At 40.3% G+C, this 15,028-nt stretch overlaps 1 protein-coding gene across 2 annotated transcripts in view; it reads left to right on the top strand.

The window, feature by feature from the left end:
* Nucleotides 1-15,028, top strand: part of LOC133663143 (semaphorin-5B-like) — a 126,127-nt gene that overhangs the window by 30,326 nt on the left and 80,773 nt on the right. For both annotated transcript variants that reach the window (XM_062067390.1, XM_062067389.1), the window contains exons 3-5: nucleotides 5,488-5,688; nucleotides 13,620-13,719; nucleotides 14,867-14,912. In XM_062067390.1, the coding sequence (XP_061923374.1) occupies nucleotides 5,488-5,688; nucleotides 13,620-13,719; nucleotides 14,867-14,912 (347 nt within the window). The remainder of the gene's footprint in view (nucleotides 1-5,487; nucleotides 5,689-13,619; nucleotides 13,720-14,866; nucleotides 14,913-15,028) is intronic.

The raw sequence follows: 15,028 nt of genomic DNA, 5'->3' as shown, positions 1-15,028 counted from the left end.
GCTCCACACTACAATTGCTGCTCCACACTTTAATTGCTGCTCCACACTACAATTGCTGCTCCACACTACAATTGCTGCTCCACACTACAATTGCTGCTCCACACTTTAATTGCTGCTCCACTCCACACTACAATTGCTGCTCCACACTACAATTGCTGCTCCACACTTCAATTGCTGCTCCACACTACAATTGCTGCTCCACACTACAATTGCTGCTCCACACTACAATTGCTGTTCCACACTACAATTGCTGCTCCACACTACAATTGCTGCTCCACACTACAATTGCTGCTCCACACTACAATTGCTGTTCCACACTACAATTGCTGCTCCACACTACAATTGCTGCTCCACACTACAATTGCTGCTCCACACTACAATTGCTGCTCCACACTTCAATTGCTGCTCCACACTTCAATTGCTCTTCTTTCAAATCTGCCCTTACTGACAAAGGCTTTTATTGTGAAGAGCCACAGAAGTCAATGAGTTGACTGTCAAAATAAATCACTCCTGCTATCAAAGAGCTAACAAGGACTTTGGTGAGAGGACCCCCCCCCCTCCCCCATCCACACATAATCAATCAGTTTCCTTTCATGCCTTTTTTTTATTCTGAAGGAACAAAAGCTTTGATTTCCCTTCTGCTGGTCTGATGCAACATCCTTTTTCATTACAGTGACACGTGGCAACACACACACACACACACACACACACACACACACACACACACACACACACACACACACACACACACACACACACACACACAGACAGAGCAGCACTGTGGTGTAGGTCTGTTGCTGCTACCTCACCTGTGCAGGTGTGTGTGTGTGTGTGTGTGTGTGTGTGTGTGTGTGTGTGTGTGTGTGTGTGTGTGTGTGTGTGTGTGTGTGTGTGTGTGTGTGTCTTTAAAAGGCAGTGCCTGTTGCTAAGTGACACTTGTTAGCTCAGTGCGCTGCTGTGTTGAATCTTCTTCACTGCAATGTGTTAGCGCTAGCTAATAGAAAGATGGAAACTTCCCTCCTCGGCTGTTGTCTCCTTGTCCACTAACCAGTACTGTAGCTTCTTTGCTTTGTTGTTCCTTATTCCCTCGTAGTAGTAGTAGTAGTAGTAGTAGTAGTAGTAATAGTAGTAGTAGTAGTAGTAGTAATAGTAGTAGTAGTGGTAGTAGTAGTAGTAATAGTAGTAGTAGTAGTAGTAGTAATAGTAGTAGTAGTAGTAATAGTAGTAGTAGTAGTAGTAGTAGTAGTAATAGTAGTAGTAGTAGTAGTAGTAGTAGTAATAGTAGTAGTAGTAGTAGTAGTAATAGTAGTAGTAGTAGTAGTAGTAGTAATAGTAGTAGTAGTGGTAGTAGTAGTAGTAATAGTAGTAGTAGTAGTAGTAGTAATAGTAGTAGTAGTAGTAATAGTAGTAGTAGTAGTAGTAGTAGTAGTAATAGTAGTAGTAGTAGTAGTAGTAGTAGTAGTTTTGTGTGTGTGTGTGTTACACGTTGTTTGCTGTGGGATGTTGCCTTCTTTCACTTCCTGTGTTTCTGTGTAGTTGACAATAAAGCACACCTTACATCAAAGGGAGTGATAACAGAGCTGTAATGTACAAAGTCATTAGATGACTCCTTACTAGTAAAAGTAACATATAATGCCGTCATTTGGAAACACTGCTAACTAACTAACTAACTAACTAACTAACTAACTAACTAACTAACTAACTAACTAACATCACAAAGGGAAGCTAGAAGGATATGGACCAGAACCAAGATGGCAAAAATGTGATAAAGACCGTAGAAAATACAAATATGAACAAATATAATTCATGGCAAATACATGTTACACAGCCTATTGTACACTGCTTCACCACTTTTAACACTTGACACACCTATTTACCATGGCCACAGTTTGACCCTGGAACACCTTTTACCTTTTACCATGGCCACAGTTTGACCCTGGAACACCTTTTACCTTTTACCATGGCCACAGTTTGACCCTGGAACACCTTTTACCTTTTACCATGGCCACAGTTTGACCCTGGAACACCTTTTACCTTTTACCATGGCCACAGTTTGACCCTGGAACACCTTTTACCTTTTACCATGGCCACAGTTTGACCCTGGAACACCTTTTACCTTTTACCATGGCCACAGTTTGACCCTGGAACACCTTTTACCTTTTACCATGGCCACACTTTGACCCTGGAACACCTTTTACCTTTTACCATGGCCACAGTTTGACCCTGGAACAGACAGTAAAGTGGATGCTGATTGGCTGAGAGACGTAAGAGTTGAGGACTTGAAAGTTGGGGAGCAGCCGGTGGGTTTAGCCGCTGGTGGGTTTAGTCGCTGGTGGGTTTAGCTGCTGGTGGGTTTAGCCGCTGGTGGGTTTAGCAGCCGGTGGTTTAGCCGCTGGTGGGTTTAGTCGCTGGTGGGTTTAGCCGCTGGTGGGTTTAGCCGCTGGTGGGTTTAGCCGCTGGTGGGTTTAGCCGCTGGTGGGTTTAGCCGCTGGTGGGTTTAGCCACTGGTGGGTTTAGCCGCTGGTGGGTTTAGCCGCTTTAGTCTCAAACACTTTCCACCTGCATCCTGACGTGATGCTGCGTTGCCATGGCGACACGCTGGCACTGATGGAGAGTGAAGGAGTTGTCATTTCCTGACTGCCATCTGGACTTGGAGTGGATTTTTACCCCCCAAAAAGATGCTCGCTAGCACGAGCGTGTTCCAGACGCTAAAGTGTCTCGTTCACTTCAAGGATGAAGTCACTTTTTGTTCATGAACTTCACTTTTATGTCACACAGAAAACTCATTTCCACTGCAAATAATCTGTTCCAGGGTCAAACTGTGGCCATGGTAAAAGGTAAAAGGTGTTCCAGGGTCAAACTGTGGCCATTGTACAAGTTGGAATGTTTTTCATCCACATTTCACATGTTTCACCGTCAAAGAAGTGTTGCTTTTTATTTTGATTTTATAATAATCATTTTTATATTTTTACTGTACATTATTATTTATTTATGTGTGTCAATCATTGCTACTTAAAAAAAAAAAGTATTTAGTATTATTATTTTTTAAATTATTTTAATAATTGTATTATAAGTAGAAACAATATATTGTATCTCTTTTTTAATTCTAAAATATAAAACATTTAATAATTATAATACATTAGCATTAAAGTAAAAGTATGTAAATAATCATATCAATTTGAAATAATACTATTATAACAAGTTTTAATTATATATGATATTGTTTTTATTTTATAATAGACATACATATATAACATATTATTTATATTGCAATATTAATAATAGTAATTTATAAATGTTAAATGCATATGTGTTAATAACAATGAAAAATTAACGGAAAATTATGAAAAAAGTTAAAATAGTTAATATGTATTCTTTCTTTATTTAGTAATATTCTTTACTAAATGCATAATTGTATTATTCATAAGAAAAGGATCTAATTTTAGATTCTAAAAAAATAACAAAATAACATTTGTTTTCAGTATCTTTTCCATCCATCCATCCATTTTCTACCGCTTGTCCCTTTTGGGGTGGCGGGGGGCGCTGGAGCCTATCTCAGCTGCATTCGGGCGGAAGGCGGGGTACACCCTGGACAAGTCACCACCTCATCACAGGGCCAACACAGACAGACAGACAACATTCACACACTAGGGACCATTTAGTGGTGCCAATCAACCTATCCCCCTTTGGAGGTGGGAGGGGCCTATCCCCAGGGGAATGTCTTTGGAGGTGGGAGGGGCCTATCCCCAGGTGCATGTCTTTGGAGGTGGGAGGGGCCTATCCCCAGGTGCATGTCTTTGGAGGTGGGAGGGGCCTATCCCCAGGTGCATGTCTTTGGAGGTGTGAGGAAGCCGGAGTAGAAGCCACATAGTCACGGGGAGAACATGCAAAGTCCACAGAAAGATCCCGAGCCTGGGATTGAACTCAGGACCTGAGTATTGTGAGGCACACGCACTAACCCCTGTGCCACTGTGCTGCCCTCAGTATCTTTTCATTCATGATTTTATAATAATAATTATTATTATTATTATTATCATTATTATTAAGTTAAAATATTACTTCAATAACAAGTTTTAATTTGTACAAATTACACAACATATTATTATAACAATAATAATCCTAATTTAAAAATGTTAACTGCATAATACCTACAACAATGAAAAATGTATGGAAAATGATGAAAAAAGTAAAAATAGTTCATATGTATTCTTTATTTAGCAATATGTTTTTCTATCTATTATTAATAGGAAAAAATATTTGTATCTAATTTTGAATTCTAAAAAATGACCTTTTTTTTTTTAATGTTTTCATTATCTTTTCATTGATGATTTTATTATAATAATAATATTTATTATTATTATTATTAAATTAAAAATATTACTATAATAACACATTTTAATTTGTAGCAATTATAAAAAATAGTAATAGTAAAGTAAACATGTTAAATGCGTAGTACTTCCTCATTAACAGTAACAAAGATGAAAATAGTTGAAATAATCTTCTTTTGCCTCCATTGTTGTTGAGATGATGGCTGGAGGAGGCAGCTGCTCTCCCAGTCCCGGAGTTGACGGAAGGATGTCAACACCCGGCACTTGATTGTTGCAGCAGTCAGGATTATTTACTAACTGCAGTTTTTGCAAATATTCTTTTGTTTTTCAAAGACCACAGAGATTTTAATGAAGGTTTTTACCTTTTTGCACTTTAATCAGTGAGGTGATGTCCTGTCTGTCCTCATTTCTTATTTCTCTGACAATATACATATATATATATATATATATATATATATATATATATATATATATATATATATATATATATATATATATATATATATATATATATGTCTTAATTAGATTATCCAAAAAAAAAAATAGTGCTCGATACCGTGGTAGAGCGTAATATGTATGTGTGGGAAAAAATCACAAGACTATTTCATCTCTACAGGCCTGTTTCATGAGGGGTTTTCCTCAATCCTCAGGAGATTTTAATTTATTTTTAATTTTTAATTTTTTAAATATTTTTTCTTCTTCCTGAGGATTGAGGAAAACCCCTCATGAAACAGGCCTGTAGAGATGAAATAGTCTTGTGATTTTTCCCCACACATACATATATATATATATATATATATATATATATATATATATATATATATATATATATATATATATATATATATATATATATATATATATATATATATATGAACCCCTCATGAAACAGGCCTGTAGAGATGAAATAGTCTTGTGATTTTCCCCCACACATACATATATATATATATATATATATATATATATATATATATATATATATATATATATATATATATATATATATATATATATATATATATATATATATATATATATATATATATATATATATATATATATATATATATATATATATATATTTTTTTTTTTTTTGTCTTTCCTCTGTTTACAAACACTATTGTCCAAAAAGTGACTTCTCCTCCTGTTTGGTCCACAGCTGCGTCTTATTGGCGGGCCTCTGCAGTTAGAGGAGAGCTCGTCACCATGACAACGTCCCGGCGAGACTCCGCCCGCTCGTCCATGGCCGGCCTCCTCATCTTCCTCCTCCTCCTCTTCATCCTGCTGCCGACGCGGGCCGGGTCTGAGATGGATTGGGCGGCGTGCAGCAAGAAGGAACATCCCAAAGTCTCCATGCAAGGTTTCTAGATCATTCTTTCAGGAAGTCACTCGTACTTACTTCACTTTCTACTTACTTCACTTTCTACTTACTTCACTTTCTACTTACTTCGCTTTCTACTTACTTCACTTTCTACTTCCTTCACTTTTCCTCCACGCTCTAAGGTACAGTCCCACGTGCTCCTCCATTTATTTGGGAGGTCCCTGGTTCCATCACTGAGGCTGCCTCTGAAGGAAGGGGGGTCATTCCAGCAGCCCCAGTTAGACACAATATGTGATTATTCTCAAATGCAAATGTGCCGACACTCGTGATATGGCCCTGTCTCTGCTTTGTCTGCGTCACGGCACTCCATGTTCTGGACACAAACACTGATATGAGACGACTCGCAATCTTGGAGTGCCAGTTGTGCCTTTGCACAGATAGGAGCATGTAGCAACATCACATTGCTCACCGTTCATCCTAATTGTTTTGGGTTGAACATTGTCTAGAAAAAGTCAATAGGATTCTTAGTCTGATATAAAACACTAATCCTTGAATGTTTGAAGGAAATCAGTTGGCGGTTCCAACTGGTAGAGTGGCGCCTAGACCCCGGATGAGAGATCTTTGCTCCAGCGCCACATAGAAGCATGTAGCAACATCACATTGCTCAGCATTCATCCTAATTGTTTTGGGTTGAACATTGTCTAGAAAGAGTCAATAGGATTCTTGCTTTGACATGAAACATCATTTGTTGAGCATTTGGTAGAACATAGCCTAAAACCCCAGATAAGAGATTGAAATGATCTATGCTAGAGCGCTGCCTAGAAACATACTGATATCATGACATTTAGTACCTGATATTTTAAGTTAAAAGTCTTGAGTTGAATGTCACGATAAAGCAACAGGGATCTTGCTAACTAATCTCTTAAAAGTTTGAAGAATATTTCAACTGCAAGAGTGCCACCTAGAAACATGTAGCAACATGATCTTTGTCACCATTTAGCCTGTTTGTCTTGGATTGAGTGTCTTCTAGCAAAGTCAATAGGGTTCTTGGTCTGACTTGAAACACTAATTCTTGAATGTTTGAAGGAAATCAGTTGCCGGTTCCAACTGGTAGAGTGGCGCCTAGACCCCGGATGAGAGATCTTTGCTACAGCGCCACATAGCAACATGTAGCAACATCACATTGCTCACCTAATTGTTTTGAATCGAAAATTGTCTGGAAAAATTCAACAGGGTTCTTGCTTTGACGTAAAACCTACAGTTGGTAGGTTGGAACTTCCATTTGGTAGAACATGGCCTAGACCCCAGATAAGAGATTGACATTTTCTACGCTCGAGCGACGCCTAGAAACATACTGATATCATGACATCTGGCACCAGATATCTTAAGTGAGGTATTTTGAGTTGAATGTCACGATAAAGCAACAGAGATCTTGCTCACTAGTCTTTAAAAGTTTGAAGAATATCAGTGGAAATTTCTTGTTAAAAAATTGCAACTGCTAGAGTACCACCTAGAAACATGTAGCAACATGATCTTTGTCACCATTTAGCCTGTTTGTCTTGGATTGGGTGTCTTCTAGCAAAGTCAATAGGGTTCTTAGTCTGATATAAAACACTAATCCTTGAACGTTTGAAATGAATCAGTTTGAGGTTCCAACTGCTAGATCGCCGCCTAGAAACATACTGATATCATGACATCTGACACCAGATATCTTAAGTAAACTATTTTGAGTTGAATGTCACGATAAAGCAACAGAGATCTTGCTCACTAATCTTTAAAAGTTTGAAGAAGATCAGTGGAAATTTCTTGGTCAAAAATTGCAACTGCTAGAGTGCCCCCTAGAAACATGTAGCAACATGAACTTTGTCACCATTTAGCCTGTTTGTCTTGGATTGAGCGTCTTCTAGCAAAGTCAATAGGGTTCTTGGTCTTACTTAAAACACTAATCCTTGAACGCTTGAAAGAAGTCAGTTTGAGGTTCCAACTGATAGAGTGGCGCCTAGACCTCAGAGGAAATATCCTTGCTAAAGTGCTGCCTCGGAGCTTATACTTGCGTGACCTTTGACACCAGCCATTTAAGTATTTGGGGTCAAATACTATTAAAAAATCCACATGAATCTTGCACTGACATAAAACAGTGATCTTTGAAAGTTTTCAAATGGTAGAGTGCTGCATAGACCCCAGATGACAGATCCTTGATCATTGTAAAGATGTCAAGCACTGCTTAGACACATACCACTATGGGTTCTTGGGTTGTAAATCAGGGTTCTTGTTCTGGCTTAGAACGTTAATAATGATTTGAAAACCAGTAGACATTTGTAATTGCTAGAGCGCCGCATAGAAACATGAAGTAGTATGATCTTTGTGACAGTTGCCTAGAGTGTCTTGGATGAAATATCATCAATACAAGTCATTTAGATTTGTGCTGAGACGTTCAACACTAATCCTTGACAGTTTGAAGATGATGAGACAAAATATTCTAATTTGGTAGAGTGCTGCCTAGAAACGTCACAAATCAATGTGATTGTAGACCAGGTGAACGAAAGGAACTAGAAGGATGCGTTTGGTATCAGAGGTCATCTTTTGCTGTTCCTTGTCTTTGAAGGTCACTTTTATGAACTTGCAAGTCTTCTTCCGGTCTCCATTCCAGACTAAGTCCATCAAGACGTCTTAAAGTGGAACTATACTTTTACCTTTCACCCCTCACAAAGACACACCCCCCATCCCAAATGTCCAGATTAGTCCCACTTTCAAAGACACCAGAGAAAGTCCCGCACGGCGAGGAGCCCTTGGACCGTCAAGCTAAGCAGAGAGTATAGAAAAGAGGAGAACAATGAAGGTGTCGGCCGGGCCTTGAATGCATCGTCTGTGATTGATGAGTGTTTTATGCTAGCTTGCTGGAGCGCTACTCAGCTCACCTGGACCAGGAAGTGTGAATGCTGAGACCAGGAAGTGTGAATGCTGAGACCAGGAAGTGTGAATGCTGAGACCAGGAAGTGTGAATGCTGAGACCAGGAAGTGTGAATGCTGAGCGGATTAAAGGCCAACAATGGTCAGCGCTAACAGCTTTAGCTAACACTTGTCCGTCATGGAGCTATACGACCAAAGTACTGGGACTACTTCGGGAGCGTAGCAGCGAAGAAAATGTGGAGTCTTTGCAGCTAGAACAATGTATGGGAAGACTTTGGAATGAAAAGAATTGCTCGAGCGCCGCCTAGAAACATGTCAGTCTGACCTGTGACACTATCACAAGTGTCTTTTTGCTGAATGTCTTTGCAACGCAACAGAGTTCTTGCTAAGAAGGTTTGAATAATATTGGTAATTAATTCCTGCTGCTCGAGCGCCGCCTAGAAACATGTCAGTTTGATGTGTGACACTATCACAAGTGTCTTGTTGTTATATGTTAAATGTCTTTGCAACACAACAGAATTGTTGCTAAGAAGGTTTGAATAATATTGTTAGTTAATTCCAGCTGCTCGAGCGCCGCCTAGAAACATGTCAGTCTGACCTGTGACACTATCACAAGTGTCTTGTTGCTGAATGTCTTTGCAATGCAACAGAGTTCTTGCAAAGAAGCTTTGAATAATATTGGTAATTAATTCCTGCTGCTCGAGTGCCGCCTAGAAACATGTCAGTCTGACCTGTGACACTTTCACAAGTGTCTTGTTGTTAAATGTTACATGTCTTTGCAACACAACAGAGTTCTTGCTAAGAAGGTTTGAATAATATTGGTAGTTAGTTCCAGCTGCTCGAGTGCCGCCTAGAAACATGTCAGTCTGACCTGTGACACTGTCAAAAGTGTCTTGTTGTTAGATGTTACATGTCTTTGCAACACAACAGAGTTCTTGCTAAGAAGGTTTGAATAATATTGGTAGTTAGTTCCAGCTGCTCGAGTGCTGCCTAGAAACATGTCAGTTTAAAAATTGATTTTTATTTTTTTTTAAGCAGTTTTTGAAAAATATTAATCGATTTAGAATCGGGTTGAGCAAGAATCGCGATTCTGATGTGAACCAATTTAGTGTGCACTCCTGGTGATTAGTGTAGACTTGTAGGTGGACGCTCCACAATGTTGTGCCTCCATGTTGACAGGAAGTGAATGATCTTTCAGTGCGTCCTTTGTGATAAAAAAGACGACTAGATAAACAAACGGTTACAAGAGTGTTTCCAACGGATCTGCAAAAAATTATCAAAACAAATACTGCGAATAAAATATTATTTTTATTTTTTTTAAATCAATTTTAGAAAATAATCAATTATTTTTTATTTTTTTTAGAAAATATCAAATAATAAAAGAAATTTAATTGATTTTTGAAAATTATGAATTGATTTAAAATCAAGCTAAACAAGATTAAGATGTGAATCCTGTTTTTTGTGCACCCTAGTGTAGACTTATAGGTGGACGCTCCACAATGTTGTGTGTCTCCATGTTTATTAGATTAGATTTATAGGTTATTATGTTGTTATAGGTTATTATGTTGTTATAGGTTATTATGTTGTTATAGGTTATTAGATTAGATTTATAGGTTATTATGTTGTTATAGGTTATTATGTTGTTATAGGTTATTAGATTAGATTTCTAGGTTATTATGTTGTTATAGGTTATTATGTTGTTATAGGTTATTATGTTTTTATAGGATATTAGATTCGATTTATAGGTTATTATGTTGTTATAGGTTATTATGTTGTTATAGGTTATTATGTTGTTTTGGGGTATTAGATTAGATTTATAGGTTATTATGTTTTTATAGGTTATTAGATTAGATTTATAGGTTATTATGTCGTTATAGGTTATTATGTTGTTATAGGTTATTATGTTGTTATAGGTTATTAGATTAGATTTATAGGTTATTATGTTGTTATAGGTTATTATGTTGTTATAGGTTATTAGATTAGATTTCTAGGTTATTATGTTGTTATAGGTTATTATGTTGTTATAGGTTATTAGATTAGATTTATAGGTTATTATGTTGTTATAGGTTATTATGTTGTTATAGGTTATTAGATTAGATTTCTAGGTTATTATGTTGTTATAGGTTATTATGTTGTTATAGGTTATTATGTTTTTATAGGATATTAGATTCGATTTATAGGTTATTATGTTGTTATAGGTTATTATGTTGTTATAGGTTATTATGTTGTTTTGGGGTATTAGATTAGATTTATAGGTTATTATGTTTTTATAGGTTATTAGATTAGATTTATAGGTTATTATGTCGTTATAGGTTATTATGTTGTTATAGGTTATTATGTTGTTATAGGTTATTAGATTAGATTTATAGGTTATTATGTTGTTATAGGTTATTATGTTGTTATAGGTTATTAGATTAGATTTCTAGGTTATTATGTTGTTATAGGTTATTATGTTGTTATAGGTTATTATGTTTTTATAGGATATTAGATTCGATTTATAGGTTATTATGTTGTTATAGGTTATTATGTTGTTATAGGTTATTATGTTGTTATAGGTTATTAGATTACATTTATAGGTTATTATGTTGTTATAGGTTATTATGTTGTTATAGGTTATTAGATTAGATTTCTAGGTTATTATGTTGTTATAGGTTATTATGTTGTTATAGGTTATTATGTTGTAATAGGTTATTAGATTAGATTTATAGGTTATTATGTTGTTATAGGTTATTATGTTGTTATAGGTTATTAGATTAGATTTATAGGTTAGATTCCTATAGATTAGATTTATAGGTGGACGCCCCACAATGTTGTGTGTCTCCATGTTTATTGCAGGAATCTACAGTGTCCTTTTTATTTTGTGTTCAAGTGGCCTGAGAACTGGAGCCCGTGCTAACGTGCTAACGTGCTAACGTGCTACCACTGGAGAGAATGTGACGTTGATGGCGGGCGGCGGTTGTTGTGCGTCGTCAAATTGGACTTGTCATGGCCGCCGTAACACGACGCCCATGCGGCCGTGACGTGGGCAGAAGTAGACGGAACCTTCTAGATAGTGAGGCTGTGTCGGTGCCAAACTAAAAATGTTCCTCCTCTCGCCTATCCGGCAGAGAGCAGCCGTCTGGAAATAAAACATCCAATAATCACTCTTGGAGTCCAGCGAGGAAGAGGCGACTAAACGGCGAGGAGGGGGGATGTAGGGGAGGGGGGTATAGGGGAGGGGGGGTGTAGGGGAGGGGGGATGTAGGGGAGGGGGAATGTAGAGGAGGGGGGATGTAGGGGAGGGGGGGTGTAGGATGTAGAGGAGGGGGGGATGTAGGGGAGGGGGGGTGTAGGGGAGGGGGGATGTAGAGGAGGGGGGGATGTAGGGGAGGGGGGGTGTAGGGGAGGGGGGATGTAGAGGAGGGGGGGATGTAGAGGAGGGGGGATGTAGGGGAGGGGGGGTGTAGGATGTAGAGGAGGGGGGGTGTAGGGGAGGGGGGGTGTAGGATGTAGAGGAGGGGGGATGTAGGGGAGGGGGGGTGTAGGATGTAGAGGAGGGGGGGATGTAGGGGAGGGGGGGTGTAGGGGAGGGGGGATGTAGAGGAGGGGGGGATGTAGGGGAGGGGGGGATGTAGGATGTAGAGGAGGGGGGATGTAGAGGAGGGGGGATGTAGGGGAGGGGGGGCTGTAGAGGAGGGGGGATGTAGAGGAGGGGGGGATGTAGAGGAGGAGGGGGGATGTAGGGGAGGGGGGTGTAGGGGAGGGGGGATGTAGAGGAGGGGGGGTGTAGGGGAGGGGGGGTGTAGGGGAGGGGGGATGTAGAGGAGGGGGGATGTAGGGGAGGGGGGGATGTAGAGGAGGGGGGGATGTAGAGGAGGGGGGATGTAGGGGAGGGGGGATGTAGGATGTAGAAAAGGGGGGGTGTAGGGGAGGGGGGGTGTAGGGGAGGGGGGATGTAGAGGAGGGGGGGATGTAGAGGAGGGGGGGATGTAGAGGAGGGGGGATGTAGGGGAGGGGGGGATGTAGAGGAGGGGGGGATGTAGAGGAGGGGGGATGTAGGGGAGGGGGGGATGTAGAGGAGGGGGGGATGTAGGGGAGGGGGGGGGATGTAGAGGAGGGGGGGATGTAGAGGAGGGGGGATGTAGGGGAGGGGGGGATGTAGAGGAGGGGGGGATGTAGGGGAGGGGGGGATGTAGAGGAGGGGGGGATGTAGGGGAGGGGGGGGATGTAGAGGAGGGGGGGATGTAGAGGAGGGGGGATGTAGGGGAGGGGGGGATGTAGAGGAGGGGGGGATGTAGGGGAGGGGGGGGGGTGTAGGGGAGGGGGGGGATGAGGTTGGTGGCTTTCTTGCCCCCCCGCCGTGCCCTGCTAAGTCGTGAGGGCGCTTACGAGGGGATTGAAGAGGTGGCGTGTATAAAAGTGTGGTAATAAATGTCAGTCATCCTGTCACACTGGCCCTTAAAGGAAGGGGCGGGGTCATGCAGTAACACTGGCCCTTTAAGGAAGGGGCGGGGTCATGCAGTTACACTGGCCCTTCAAGGAAGGGGCGGGGTCATGCAGTAACACTGGCCCTTTAAGGAAGGGGCGGGGTCATGCAGTCACACTGGCCCTTTAAGGAAGGGGCGGGGTCATGCAGTCATGCACTTCCTGCTTGGAGTATCAACATCAATGACCTGTACTGACATGATATTTATTGATTATTACTTATGTTAACTTGTACTGTTTACTGACATGATATTTATTGATTATTACTTATCATAACAATGTTATGTTCAATTGTTCAATCATATTTTTATGATGAGACTATTTTTTTCTAAACCATGCTAGGCTAGGCTAGGCTAGGCTAGGCTAGGCTATGCTATCTTCTCATGTTTTATGATATAACAATGCACTTAATGATACTTTTATGATGTTTCACTACAAATATTAAGAGTTAAAAATGTCCTTAAGTGATGTAATTGTTGCTAACTTAAGTGATGTAATTGTTGCTAACTTAAGTGATGTAATTGTTGCTAACTTAAGTGATGTAATTGTTGCTAACTTAAGTGATGTAATTGTTGCTAACTTCTTCTCCTCCTCAGAGCTCAGTCCCTGGATGTCAGCCTTCTCACCAGGTGGTGTGCGCGACTTCTCCCAGATGACCCTTGACCTCACCAGGAATGAACTCATCGTGGGCGCCAGGTGAGACACAAACACACACACACACACACACACACACACACACTGTACACACACACACACACTACAAACACACACACTAAACACACACTGTACACACACACACACTAAACACACACGACTGTACACACACACACACACTACAAACACACACACTAAACACACACTGTACACACGCACACACTAAACACACACACTGTACACACACACACACACTAAACACACACACTGTACACACACACACACTACAAACACACACACTAAACACACACACTGTAAACACACACACACACTGTACACACACACACTACATACACACACATTCCCACTGTACACACACACACACACACTGTACACACTCACACACACTGTAAACACACACACACACTGTAAAAACACACACACACACACACACACACACACTGTTAACACACACACACACACTGTAGACACACACACACTGTACACACACACACACTGTACACACACTGTAAACACACACACACAAAGTACACACACACACACTGTACACACACACACTACATACACACACATTCCCACTGTACACACACACACTGTACACACTCACACACACTGTAAACACACACACACACTGTAAAAACACACACACACACACACACACACACACTGTTAACACACACACACACACTGTAGACACACACACACTGTACACACACACACACTGTACACACACTGTAAACACACACACACAAAGTACACACACACACACTGTACACACACACACTACATACACACACATTCCCACTGTACACACACACACTGTACACACTCACACACACTGTAAACACACACACACACTGTAAACACACACACACACTGTAAACACACACACACACACACACACACACTGTTAACACACACACACACTGTAGACACACACACACACTGTAAACACACACACACACTGTAAACACACACACACACACACTGTTAACACACACACACACTGTAGACACACACACACTGTACACACACACACACTGTACACACACTGTAAATACACACACACGTACACATAACACACATACACACACACACAGACACACGCACACACACACACACACACACTGAAGGATACTTACAAAGATGTATTTTGTCGTTAATGTAGAAACTTCCTGTTCAGACTGGACCTCAGCAACTTGTCACTGGTGCAGGTAAGACCTAGTATTTGTGTTACCTAGTACACGATTACTTACTAATATTCTTTAGTACTGTGTTACCTAGTACAATATTACTTAGTAATATTCTTTAGTACTGTGTTACCTAGTAC

The sequence above is a fragment of the Entelurus aequoreus genome, linkage group LG13 (assembly GCF_033978785.1).
Source record: "Entelurus aequoreus isolate RoL-2023_Sb linkage group LG13, RoL_Eaeq_v1.1, whole genome shotgun sequence".
NCBI lineage: Eukaryota > Metazoa > Chordata > Actinopteri > Syngnathiformes > Syngnathidae > Entelurus > Entelurus aequoreus.
Note: the sequence above shows the minus strand (reverse complement) of the source record. Positions and strands in the feature narration are given on the sequence as shown.